Genomic DNA, 13,716 nt, shown 5'->3' with positions numbered 1-13,716 from the left:
GTGCTGCATTTGGTTTTGTACATGGATTTGACACAAATTGTGTTTTGTTACCTGTGGACTATTGAAATCTCAAGCTGTCATGGCAGACAGTGGGCAAATCATGATGTGCTTTTCAAAGGCATATTGTATTTTATACTGTAGAAGACTTTTAACATTATACAGGCACACAGAGTGCTGCTAGCTTGTTTTATTTTTTGACACTGTCTTTAAGTTCTTATCTTATTGTCTGTCATGCTGCTTAAACTTCTTCAACGTGCATCACTTTATTATGAATTAGTTTAATTTACTATTTTACTTAAATCTTTTTTAATGTTAATTATTGTTGTCTGAAGAACTGGAATTTTTCTTTATAATCTTCATAATTCATTTTGCACAGCAGTACAATGCTAAAATTCTCCTCTTAATTTAAGGGTTTTCCATTATTATTGGATGAATAAAGCATGTTTATTTACAGTATTTATCTTCCCTACTTCCAGTAAACAGAATTTTTGTTTTAATTATTTTGTTAGTATTACAAAATGTTTACTAAAATAATCATAAAATAGATTGTGGTTTCAAATGCTTATCTTTTACTAGTTTAGAAGGTATCCAGCACCAAACAGATTCTTCCCTTGGTTTCTTTTTCACTCGGTCTGTCATCATTTCCTGCTTGTTTGTAGAGTGTTGTGTCTGCAGTTCTGTAGAAATGTTTTTGGTCGCTCTCGAAAGTATGCTTTGGTTTATCGTCCAGCTGTGCTGTGAATTTTAAGGCAATTTGGCTGGTTCTGAGCAGTAAAATAGCCCTATATACTGCAGAAATACAATGAATACAACAGAACCATTTCACTGATAAACACACAATACTTTCATGCCATAAGATAAGGTGGTATACTTCTGATCGTGAGCAGTTTCTACTCTTTTCCATTTTCTCTTCCAATTATTCTTTTAACAACAATTAGGACGTTTTTCTAGAAATATTTGTTTATGTTTTTGGTTAATCTAATTTGGTTTTCCTGTTTCAGAGGATTACCAGTGGTTTCCTTCTTATGGCAAACCCACTGTGTTTACTGGTGTTTGGTCTGGTGAATTCTTGTCTTTATTTTTTATGTTGAAACAAATACAGATTTTTATTCTTCCTTGCTTCACCAGTGCATTCTTTCTTTTTAAGAATGTACTGAATAGCTGATTAGGCTACACCTAATGTTTTTATCACTTTGATGGGTTTGTTTAGATTTTTCAGCTTAATGATGGCTTGCTTCCCTGGCTGTGAAGCTTCTTGTGCCTTTTAACTGTAAATGTCTCACACACTAAATCAACTCTAGACTCTGTTTAATTGCATGCAAAGTAATAAAGGAAGGACACCTATTTATTTTAACCTCTTAAAAGAAGGTGGACTACATAACAAAAGTGCACCATTTACCTAATATGGATGTAAACACCCTTATTGAACATATACTCTGGTAGGCAGCAAAACTGACAATATCTTTGTAAATGTGTAAATGTTTATAGGCCTGACAGTAAAGGTTTTTCCGCTCTGCCCCACACAGACTGTAGCCTTAGTTTATAGTTTATACAGAACTCTTACTTGTTTCATTTCTTTAATTGACTTAAATAATCACATCTGCTTCAAAGCTATTACAGGTTTATCTATTGTTTTCACACTTTGGTGAGTATGTAGCTATAATGAGCCCTGCTCTGTGAGTCAGAAACACTGCACGCCACTTATTAAGAGACACTTAAGAAAAAAAGTCATACAGAGATCTGAACAGAACTTGCAACCCACTGGTTTAAAAAATAGAAAAAAGACCAGTAAGGTCTCAAAATGTATGTTTCAGCTGTATATATTTATATAAAATCCTTGCTTTAGTGATACAGGAGAAAACTATGCTTGTTGCTTTTTACCCAGTGGAAATCTGAGGTCATCTGAGGAGGGAAAACTTAATAAAGATGCTCAAACATGCTTAATATTTTAACAATTGGATAAAATAAGCTTATAAACGTTTGTGCTGGTTGATAAATACTTGTCAGTCATGATTTTGGCATCCTATTCACTGAAATGCTCTAGCTGTTTTTGTGGTAAAATTCTGTATTTTTTGTCCTATGCTTGCTAGGGGTTTTTTGTTAACTGTATGTGTACCTCAATAAATAATACACATTCCTGCCACATTTTCTATCAAGCACCATCAACAAGTCTATTTCACAGCATGCAGTTGTGTTTTGAAATGTATGAACGTAGCTGTTGTTCCTGCAGCCCTTAGAAAAATGTTTTCTCATAGTGCGATAAAGAGAATCATTTGAGCTGTGATGCTGTGTAAATAGACTTCCACACAGGCTTTTTGTAAGGGGAAAAATTGCTGCTTATACTTGCGATAATTCTCTGGGGTTGATTTATGGATTATTGATAAAACGTTTGTTTGTAAGTAAGTAAATAAGTCAGTTGCAATAAATCTAGCAGACACCTGCTATTTAAGCATTTATATTCATTGGGTGCTATGTTTTGCAATTGGTTCTACTGTTAGAGGTCATTAGCAGAGATTATGTAAATTTTGTTTACTAAAAGAAATAGAGCTGATAAAATAAAAATTATCCTGCTTAAATTCAAAAGGATTTTTTTGTAGTATTGATGCTGTAGAAAATGTGTATAGTTTTTATTCATGTTATTCATGTTTTATAAAAAAATTAATAAAAAAAACTGCGCAGGTGGAAGCACAGTACATAGAAAAACCCCAGTGCTAAGCAGATACTTGGAATCGACTAAGCATATCAAGTGTGTTTATATATGTAATTTGGTATAATATTGATTCCAGAGTGGTGATGGTATGATCAGTATTCTGGTAGGCATAAATGTGACAATAAACCAGATGGGTTGGGTGTTTGTAGTCCTTGGCAGTCATGTTTTTTGCATTCCTCTAGCATTTCTGATATTTGTCTGTCTGTGTCTAGGCTTGTACTGAAATTGTATATCTCTGACAGACACTATGGATTATTTCCAACTGCAAATCATGAAGGACTCATTTTGGCTCCAAATGTTGCTTTTAACAATACCTGTAATTAGGCAACTATTTCAGCAGACTCATTTTTTGCAGTGTAATTAGGCAGGCAGTTAAACCCAGTTTTAAAGAAGAGACTGACAAATAGCTGACAAAAGAAAAATTATTCTGCATTCAAATTATATATTTATAATGCCAGTATAATTTCTCTCTTTTGTCTTTTAGAGTGATGCATTAATTCTTCTTTTTCTTCTTCTTCTACTATTGGCTTTTCCCATTAGGGGTCGCCACAGCGGATCATAAGTCTCCATACACCCCTGTACACCATCTTCAGCTCTGCTACCTCCAGCTCCACCTCCTGTCTTTTACTCAATGCCACTGTCTCTAATCCATACAACATCTCAGGTCTCACCACAGTCCTATAAACTTTCCCTTTCACTCTTGCAGATACTCTTCTATCACAAATCACTCCTGTCACTCTTCTCCACCCACTCCACCCTTCCTGCACTCTTTTCTTCACTTCTCTAACACACTCTCTATTACTTTGCACTGTTGATCACAGGTACCTAAACACCTCCACCTTCTCCATCTCTTCTTCCTGTAACCGGACCACTCCACTGCCCTTCCTCTCATTCACATACATGTACTCTGTCTTACTCCTACTGACTTTCATTCCCCTTCTCTACAGCATGTACCTCCACCTCTCCAGGCTCTTCTCAACCTGAGAGTGATGCATCACTGGAAACCAAAAATTCACAATCAATATAACTTTTTTTCTGATCACACTTATTGTATATAAAAACATTTCTAGTGGGCATGGCTTTTTCCTGAATAACCCGGCCCCCACTCCCAAGGCACTGGATTCATTTAAGAAAGCAAATGGTGTAAATCATCCAGTCTCCATGTACAATCGTCATAGCATTCACACTTCATTCACACTTGTGGGAGGTTTAGAGAATTTGATATATCCTGTATCACAGGGTTGCTGAGGAATCACTGTTCATTTCCAACACAGTTTGTGAAACTGTACAGCCTCACATCCTTTAGCAAAAGCACAGATAAATTCTCAGGAGCTTTGTAGGATTGTCTAATTTCCGGAGGTGATGCACACCCATTGTTCCATGCATCTGCTCAGTGGCCTGTTTCCTTTTCTATGAATACTTGATGAATGTATACAGCTCTTTTTTTTTTTTAGTTTTACCCTTTTCCTGATAAAGACTATGTTTTATGTCACTACTGTTATTAAATGCACTGTTTTTATTTGATAACTATTGTCGAGCTGGACATATTTTTAAGAGGAAACATCTTGACACTGTGATTTCTCAAATTTCCGTTTAATATCTACCACACAATTACTATTTAAGATATTGCAGAAAAATATTCCTCACCAGCTTTGCTCTTTTAAAAAATAAAGAATAAAGCATTTGTGTTATTAAGGAAATAATCTACAATATAGAATTTGGACAGCAGTGTGGCGTGACGGTAAAGGAAATGGAGTAGCAATTCATAATAGTTCATATTTAATGTTTGACTTTATCTTTTAATAGTTGTACACAGTTTACAAATATTTTGCCATCTGCAGCATTTTTTTTATTTATTTTTTTTTTATCTCTTTTTAGGTATGTCTTTCTTTTGTTTGTTTTGTGGTTAAAAAAAGAGTAGAGTGATCCAAAAAAAAGAGTAGAGTGATCCAGTAGCAATACCCTTGAGAGACGCCTGTCTGCACCTGTCACTCACACTTTATTAAATCCCACCCTACAGTTGAGCACTATCTCTGGAATGACAAATAGTCACTTTCTAATTCCTTACTATGTTTTTGCCTCTACTGATGGAGTAATAGCCTCCTTAGAGTGCTCAGACTCCATTCTGATGATAAGCAGATAAGAATATTATTGTATTTATAAGAACTAATCTGCCGTTTCCAGCCTATTTAAATCTTTACATCCAATTCTGTTGAAAAGGCCAACAGACAACGACAAAAGTAAACACATGGGGAACTTCATATATCCCCTGCCATTTCGGGCCTTTCCTACAGGATGTGTGTGATTGTGTATGTTTGGGGGTGGGCGGTGGATGTCGTGCACAAGAGATGGAGATAAATGACCTGTACTGATAGCTGAGGGTCAGAAAGACATTGGGGTTTATTTTCAGACTGGAATAAATGATGCAAATACAGGAAGTGTGTGTGTGTGTGTGTGTGTGTGCGTGCGTGCGTGCGTGCGTGTGTGTGCATATTTTGTAAAAACCTCTTTCACACACTCCACCAATCTTCTTCATCCACAGTAACTGTTCTCCTTGGAAAGGAGGATGCTAGGAGATGCAATGTTTGTAATTAAAAATTATCTACATTGTACAATTACCATTTTTCCCTTATATCATTCAAAAAGTTACAATTAGCTTAAAGTTCTTTTAAATCTAACGTGGAGCCTTCATTCTTTCTTGTTGCATTTCCATAAAAAAGTTCAGTAAAGTTTTAATGCATTAACTACATAAACCGTAAACAAGTTCTCACACCAAATCAAAGTTTTTAATAATCTGGACTAACTCACTATTGGGTTCATAATGCAAAAGCACGCTATAATAATGCTTTATACTTATGGATTCAGTGGATTACTTTTTAACTTTTAGAAATGTAAAGCATCAGACATTGCAACATTGTATATCTGCAATAAATGGACATTCGTGCAACCTAGATGAGGAGGGGTTCTCTCTTGAGTCTGGTTGCCTCTCAAGGTTTCTTCCATATGCCATCTCAGGGAGTTTTTTTGCCACAGTCGCCACCGGCTCGCTCATCAGGGACAAACTTACTTATAAAGAACATCTTAATCATTTTACCACATTATCTGTGTAAAGCTGCTTTGAGACAATGTTCATTGTTGAAAGCGCTATACAAATAATACAATTCCGTCTGTGTGTGTGTGTGTGCGTGCGTGCGTGTGTGTGCATATTTTGTAAAACCTCTTTCACACACTCCACCAATCTTCTTCATCCACAGTAACTGTTCTCCTTGGAAAGGAGGATGCTAGGAGATGCAATGTTTGTAATTAAAAATTATCTACATTGTACAATTACCATTTTTCCCTTATATCATTCAAAAAGTTACAATTAGCTTAAAGTTCTTTTAAATCTAACGTGGAGCCTTCATTCTTTCTTGTTGCATTTCCATAAAAAAGTTCAGTAAAGTTTTAATGCATTAACTACATAAACCGTAAACAAGTTCTCACACCAAATCAAAGTGTTTAATAGTCTGAATGGACTGACTCACTATTGAGTTCATAATGCAAAAGCACGCTATAATAATGCTTTATACTTATGGATTCAGTGGATTACTTTTTAACTTTTAGAAATGTAAAGCATCAGACATTGCAACATTGTATATCTGCAATAAATGGACATTCGGTGCAACCTAGATGAGGAGGGGTTCTCTCTTGAGTCTGGTTGCCTCTCAAGGTTTCTTCCATATGCCATCTCAGGGAGTTTTTTCTTGCCACAGTCGCCACCGGCTCGCTCATCAGGGACAAACTTACTTATAAAGAACATCTTAATCATTTTTACCACATTATCTGTGTAAAGCTGCTTTGAGACAATGTTCATTGTTGAAAGCGCTATACAAATAATACAATTCCGTCTGTGTGTGTGTGTGTGTCTGTTAAGATGTTACCATGAATCCACTTCTCTTTCATATCACAACATCTCCAGATATTTATCAGCATTCTGTACAGAAATAGATCTGAAATCTTACAGTAGTACGCTTCCAAGCCATGTAGAAGGCCATGTCCTAGTGTGTGTGTGTCATTGGACAGGAAGGGGTGCATCGTGGGAGCTCGATGTAGCTGTGACCCTGGCCCTGAACCTTAGCCATGACTCCTCTACCCTGTCAGTATACTGTGTGACCTGGTAACATGGGAAAATCACTCTGAGATTTAAGCCTTATCGTAAATGAATCCTTTAGTCTGAAGAAGAGCAGTGCTCAGTCACGCCTGGGAGAGCTTATTATCTTTACATTAGCCTTAATACATTTATATATGTTTTTCTTGAGTAAAAAAAAATATATTATTTATTTAAATACATTCTTCCTTTTTTATATTTGATGCTCCCTTAAGAACTCAGTTCATTTATGAATTTTACTTTCACATCTCACAGGATTCTCCTACATTCATTCTACCTTCTCTACATCATTCATTAAAATACAATCAATTTACACAAACCTTCAAACTTGCAGCCAGCACCTTTTCTAACATATTTGTGCTTTTTTCTTTTTTTTTGTTTTAACTTTGGCCCTAAAGTTTAAAAAAACTTTGTGTCTCAGGTTTTGCATTATACCTTAGTGTTGGTTTTTTACCCACAATGCCACTCACGATTATTTGTTTAAGTCATCATTCTGACAGCTGAAGTCTCGAAAGTAAGACTTATTTTCCTCAAAAAGCACACAGTGTTTTTATTTCTTACTTTTTATTCCATACATCCACATCTGATGTTTTTAGTTTAGAATTATAGTTTCCTTTCGCTCAAGCACTTTTTGTAGATTCTATCTTTACAAATCCCCCTCCCTTCTTTACATCTTGTCTTTATCTCTGGTTGCAAATTACTAGCTTGGCATTATCAGCAAATCCTCCCTCATTGAAATATTGAAATACTTTCATCTACAGAGCAATTACCAGTCTAATCTTGTTTTATCGCTTCCCTCAATCTCAGCTAGTTATAAGATCAGTAATGTGCAGCCTGAACTCTTTCTTTGTTTTTTGGATTTTTTTTTTTTTTTTTTCGTTCTGACGACTATGTTTCTGTTTTAAACCGTTTAATTTGTGCTTGAATGTACTGTTATTCTTACTATTTATGCTCTACAGCTACATTTCAGGGTACGTCTTTTAAACAAAAGATCTCTGGACTTAGTGTTTAATGTACAGTTTAAACAAACACAACCTTCTTTTCCTCCAAGTGCTTTGCCAGAAATCTGCAGTGCAGTAAGCCAAGGTGGAATGCAGTTCAATTCAGGTCTTGCAGCTGGAGTTTGGCCCTCCTTGTGTAGCGAGGTCACTGCTGAGGATCCAGCAAACATGCAAGACCATTTCAGTCTGCTTTATACATCAGTTTGCAAACCTTATCCAGGATGCATTATAATGTGTTTCAGAACAAAGGGTTGAACTCATCACACTATGCTGTTTATGAGGAACACAGAGATTTACCTCCAACAAATTCAATGTGCTTAAATTAGAACTTGGGGTATTATGATCAAATTATAGCTTGTGTTGTGTTTTTGGGTGAATGATTTCATGTCAAAAAATATTTTTTAATTAGTTAGATTGTGTTGAATGAAAAGGAGGGGAGTTACTGTTGCAGTGGATTTTTTTTTCATCACAGTACTTTTTAAAGTCGAGGTATATTCCTCTTACTGTCAGGTCTATGGGGAGCTCAAACTCCCAGGAACTCCAGCAACAACTTCCTGGATGCACACACTCTCACACACTCTCTGTCATCCAGCTTGTAATGAAACACACCCCTGTTCTCAATTACACACAGACATGGCAAAAATACACACATCCTTCACTTAAGTAGAAGTACAGATACTCATGTGTTAAAAGACTCTGGTAAAAGTTGAAGTTCTGACTACACTGTTTCATTCAAGTTAAAGTAAAGAAGTTTGGGCTCTGACATGTACTCAAGTAACAAGTAGCCATTACTACTACCTGTTTTAGTGTCACGCTGTTAACTGGACCTCACATCATATTAATATATAAATACAAAAGAATTTCAAATTGTGTTCCTAATGAATGTATCCACCATATAGAACACAAGCAGCGAAAAGATGATGATGATCAGAAATGTGTCTGTTCTCAGTCATGTTTACATCACTGACTCCCTCTGTCTCATCCACGTTCGCCAAACTTCTTGTTGCCTTCTGCCGTGCTTGTTAGCTTCGTAGGCTAGACTACAGTACATCTGTGGTGTGTGAGAGCCAGGAAATAATACACCAGTGGTAGATGAAAGAAATAGGTTGATGGACTGAAAAACGGCGCGCAATGCGAAGAAAGAATATTGATCATGTCACCAAATAGTTTAAAACTGAAGTAACGAGCCTGGTTTGAAAATGTAAGAAGTAGAAAGTACAGATCCTTGTAATGTAACGAGTGAAAGTAAAAAGTTTTCCAAAAAAAAAGTGAAATGAAGTACTGATACCAGAAATATTTACTTAAGTAACAAAGTATTTGTATTTCATTACTTCCCACCTCTGATTACACGCAAACTCTCTCGCCATCTATAAAAAGGTGTTTCATTCATGTACTCACTGCAGAAGTGTCAGCATTGTTTTCACACAGGCTATACCAAGCCTAAATTACATTGATTGTTTTAATGTATTCAATCTCTTAATCTGTTTTCTTTTTTCTTGTTTTTCTTTTTTTTTTTTTTTTTTTTTTATTACTTTCTGGTTCTTGTATGCTGATTGCCTAGCCCTTTGATTGGTCTTGTTTTTAGTATTGGATTAATTTTGAATCTCTTAGCCCTTTCTTCATTCAAAACCTTTTTTCATTTCTGTCTACTATTAATGATGTAGATGATCCTGTTATCAACTAAAATGATTGCAGCTATAAACAGACATTCTTTCAAATAACTTGTTATTTTACCAAAAGAACAAAGGACCCATGTCCTCAAGGAATTTGGTTACTGTACTTAAGTACACTATTTGGACAGTATTGGGACACCAGACCTTTAGAGCTATCGGTCGTTCTTCCCCGAACTGTTAACACAAAGTTAAAGATACACAATTTACCTCTGTTGGCTTCCTATTAGCTGCCAACATCAATTTTAAAACACTTGTGCTTGTCTATAATTTTGTGTTGTTTCTATGAAAGATTTGAGCCTCCTTGGAGAAGAGAGATGTGTATAGTGGATTGAAGAGTGAACTTTGTAGTGAATAAAGATTTGAAACAATTGTATTTAGAGCTGAGGGTATAAGAGTGCATGCAATCTTAAGTATACAAAACAAAAACCCACAATCAATAGCTCATTTTGCTTTGGCAAGCTGTCTTGTTATTGTTGTGATCATTGTTATTGTTTTCTTCAGTATTACCATCCTTGACCTGTCAACTGCCTTTACAACAATTCTGTATAGCTTTTTTTTAACAATGGATATTGCTATAAAGCAGCTATACAAAAATTTGGAAGTAAAATATTATTTTAAATGTATTCCTAATACAAGAAGAGAAGAAGATTTAACTTTTAGGGGAAACCAGACTAAAACTGGAACCTGGGTGACACCACATAATGCAATTATTAATCATTTCTCTTCTATACCAGTACACTATAAAGTCGAGCTGTTCTAAATATGTTTAAAGAAACATATTTTTGGGTTGTCTGTAGGGTACCCAGAAAATTAAATTAAGACTCCTCTGTTCAACTCTCAGATTGCTCCACAGGACAAAGCACGCCACCTAGAGGAGATTCTGAGCACACAATTATTCTTCTCTTGTCACATTGCTAGCCCGACTCAGCCCTGGCAGCTCTGCCTTCTTGTGCTACCCAACCCATGCATTTAAGTATATCCAGTACACGTTTGTTTTTAAGTCTTGCTTTCCACCTATGGCTTCTTGCAGCTGCCTCTACCAGATATAAACCACTGCCAAAAAGATAAAAAATTAGACCTTATGGCACTTATGCACCATGGAGTATTCAAACCTGTTTCCTGGCTGTCCAAACAGCTGAGTCACTGCTGGGTTTCAGACAAAGGTGGAAATTGTGCAAGTTGGCATTTATTTGGCGAGCACTTTTCAAGGGAGTGTTTTGTCAGCTTGGCACTGTTCAGTGCTGGAATTTCTATATCGTTGTCAGATCTCTGCTCCACCACGACTTTCAATTCCTAGCAGCCACTTCAGCCACCAAACATGACCAACTCAGATTCCAACTCCCAGTACACTCACACACTTTTCTGCTTACAATCACCCACTTCAGTGTGCTCAATCACACACATTCACACACACACATATTTAAAAAGACTTGTTTTGACTGCCCTTGTTTTGCCAAGCCTTGACTAGTCTGTTTGGCACTGATGTAGGGTGAGGAGTGTGTGTGATCGCTGAGCTATTATTTGACTATGCTCTGCTTTATTTATTTGAACTTTTCTGCCTATTTCTCATTTAAGCTGCAAACCAGCAATATTCTTTGTTCGTGCAATCATTATGTGACAATCTCAGTCTAAATAAAAATGCATTTCTATCTTTATACACTGTTGGGACAAATCTAAGTAAGCATCTGTAATATTTGATTAATCAAGGAGAGTTTGTCATATTAAAAATTAATTATAAGCCTTTCATTCAAGCTTTTCAGTGTGAGCATTTATGGTATAACTCATGCATAAAAAACCACATGGCTTCATATTGTACAGAATATTAGGCTGGTTTAAGTGGGCAGGAATGTGTTGGGAAATGAACTTCCACTGCTGAGAAAAGGCTCTTGTTAAACTCTTTGCAGCTCTTCATATTTAATTAGCGCTAAACTACTGTCAGATTTAGATGAGAGGGTTTTGTCCTAGAGCACAACTAGCTGTTTGGAAAACACATCAACACATCATCAGTCTACATTTCTGTTTTGAACGAAAAAAATTTAATAATAAATATCTGCTGGCAAAAGCCATTTCTGAGGGTTTAATTATTGAAATTAGAGAAGAGTAGTGAACTCAATGGCCTTATTCTAGTGTTGTGTTCCAAGTATATTATACATTTATACTATGCATTATTTTTGCTACCATCTAGTATATACAATTTAAAAGAGTTGTATCACCTTAAATGGAACACTAATGTTTTTTTTACCAATCGTAAATACGTTTTTTAGTTTTGATTTCAGAAACACATAATGCAATGCCCCTATCTTTAACAAAATACCAGAATCAACGAAAAAGAATTTCATCATTTTACTGTTTATTGCAATGTTACTATTTATACCCAACATAACCTCAGACACCGATTTCTTTTTTGGTACCATCATCCTCATACTTCAGGCTGGAATTTTTACTGTGTTACTCATGTGATTTATTCTACAAAATGGCATAGAAAATTGTACAAGTGTGTTATTTGGCACCTTGGGTATCAGGTATGGCAATTTTCCATTTTTCAGCAGCAGTGCTCTCATTTGGATTTGAACTTTTTGTTGTGTCTTTTCCAGGTCCGAAGTGTTTACGTGACCGCCTAACATTCCATTTCTGCCAGAAGCTCCAGTGGCTAGGTCAATGTCATCAACCTACCGTTCAATCTCAGTGTTGCAAAACCTGTGAACAAGGAGCCCGTGGTAATGAGCGAGCCACCCGTCGCTGAGAACTTTTATTTACACCGGGGGAATTCTAACACACACCAAATCTAGGACAAGCCTTATCAAAAGCTTTGTCTCCACTGACCTGCAGGATCTTGCCAAGATATAAAGGCTTTATCTTTTATTTTGTAGCAGTAAATCAAGATTTTGTAGATGTTCTAGCACTTGTCCAAGTTCTTAGAATCGATGGAGCTCCTCAGTGAGTTTGCAAGATGTTTAGTAATTGCGAGTTTAGTAGTATTGATTCACTAATTCTAGACATTAACATTCACATTAGTGGACTGAAAACATTCACAGAGCGCAGACATAGAGGATCTCAAATGGAGTGCCTAATTTGCAATTTATCATCATCTGTCCTATAGCCATCATTAATTCATTCATTTTTTTTCAATCTTCCAATCTTCAATCTCCTATCTTAACTTTATTTTTAGTTGAACAGATTTTACCCAACCAGTAGCAATTAATTATGGCAATCTTTTCACAATCTTTATTTTTTTTCTCTAAAGAACTGAATTCCCGTTTAACATAATAGATAAGCATGTATTTCTGTTTAATTAACATATTATAATATAAACAACAAGCTCAAACAATGCTTTCTACTGATCGCAGCTATTACCTACAGTAATCAATGTCTAAACCTAAAGGAACTGTAAAGTAAAAGTGCTGCCAAAAAAAAACCTGGTGCTACCTTGGGCCGCGTTATGGCCCAAACTAAAGTCAGGGGTCTGCAGGCCGGTGTATCTGTCCTCTTGAAAAAATGTGGCTCTGATACAAACGTGTTAGAGTTTTATATTGGTACTGAATATTGATTTGGAAAATGACACCTACACGATCCTGATGCCGTTGTATTGTTTTCGGTTGTTGAAAAAGCAGTAGCATATTTTTGGTATAATTTGTGAAATTTGCAATCCTCAGGTAAATTTGTCATCCCACTTTTTGACTTTGCAGTATTATTTATGTATTGTTATAGTGTGCATCAGTTAGATAGGAATGTGACATCGCATACATGTCTATTTCAAAATGATCTGACCTTTAAATCAAGACACTACAGGGAGAAATTATGATTTTGGTCATACATAATTTTTGCTGATTTCTGAATGAATTGTATTAAATGTGCACTCTTAATATGTAGAAATAAAAATGTAAAAACAAAAGAAACATTTTTATTTCTTTTTTTTTTTTGGTCTACTTGCAATCTGAAATACAACATTAGTAATCTTAACAAAGCCCTTAAACCTCACCTACTCCACAATTGTGTCATATACAGTGAGGAAAATAAGTATTTGAACACCCTGCTATATTTTGCGAATTCTCCCACTTAGAAATCATGGAGGGGTCTGAAATTGTCATCGTAGGTGAATGTCCACTGTGAGAAACATAATCTAAAAAAAAAATTCAGAAATCACAATATATGATTTTTTAACTATTTATTTGTATGATACAGCTG

General features: G+C 35.7%; 1 protein-coding gene across 1 annotated transcript in view; it reads left to right on the top strand.

Annotated features, from left to right (window-relative positions):
• LOC124391261 (A disintegrin and metalloproteinase with thrombospondin motifs 7) overlaps positions 1-13,427 on the top strand; it is a 56,611-nt gene extending 43,184 nt beyond the window's left edge. The window contains exon 24 of the mRNA XM_046857731.1: positions 12,126-13,427. Within this exon, the coding sequence (XP_046713687.1) occupies positions 12,126-12,274 (149 nt within the window). The 3' untranslated portion in view covers positions 12,275-13,427. The remainder of the gene's footprint in view (positions 1-12,125) is intronic.
• The last annotated feature ends 289 nt before the right edge of the window (positions 13,428-13,716 follow it).

Source organism: Silurus meridionalis, chromosome 9 (assembly GCF_014805685.1).
Source record: "Silurus meridionalis isolate SWU-2019-XX chromosome 9, ASM1480568v1, whole genome shotgun sequence".
NCBI lineage: Eukaryota > Metazoa > Chordata > Actinopteri > Siluriformes > Siluridae > Silurus > Silurus meridionalis.
The sequence above is the reverse complement of the archived record's forward strand: the minus strand, read 5'-3'. Positions and strand labels throughout refer to the sequence as shown.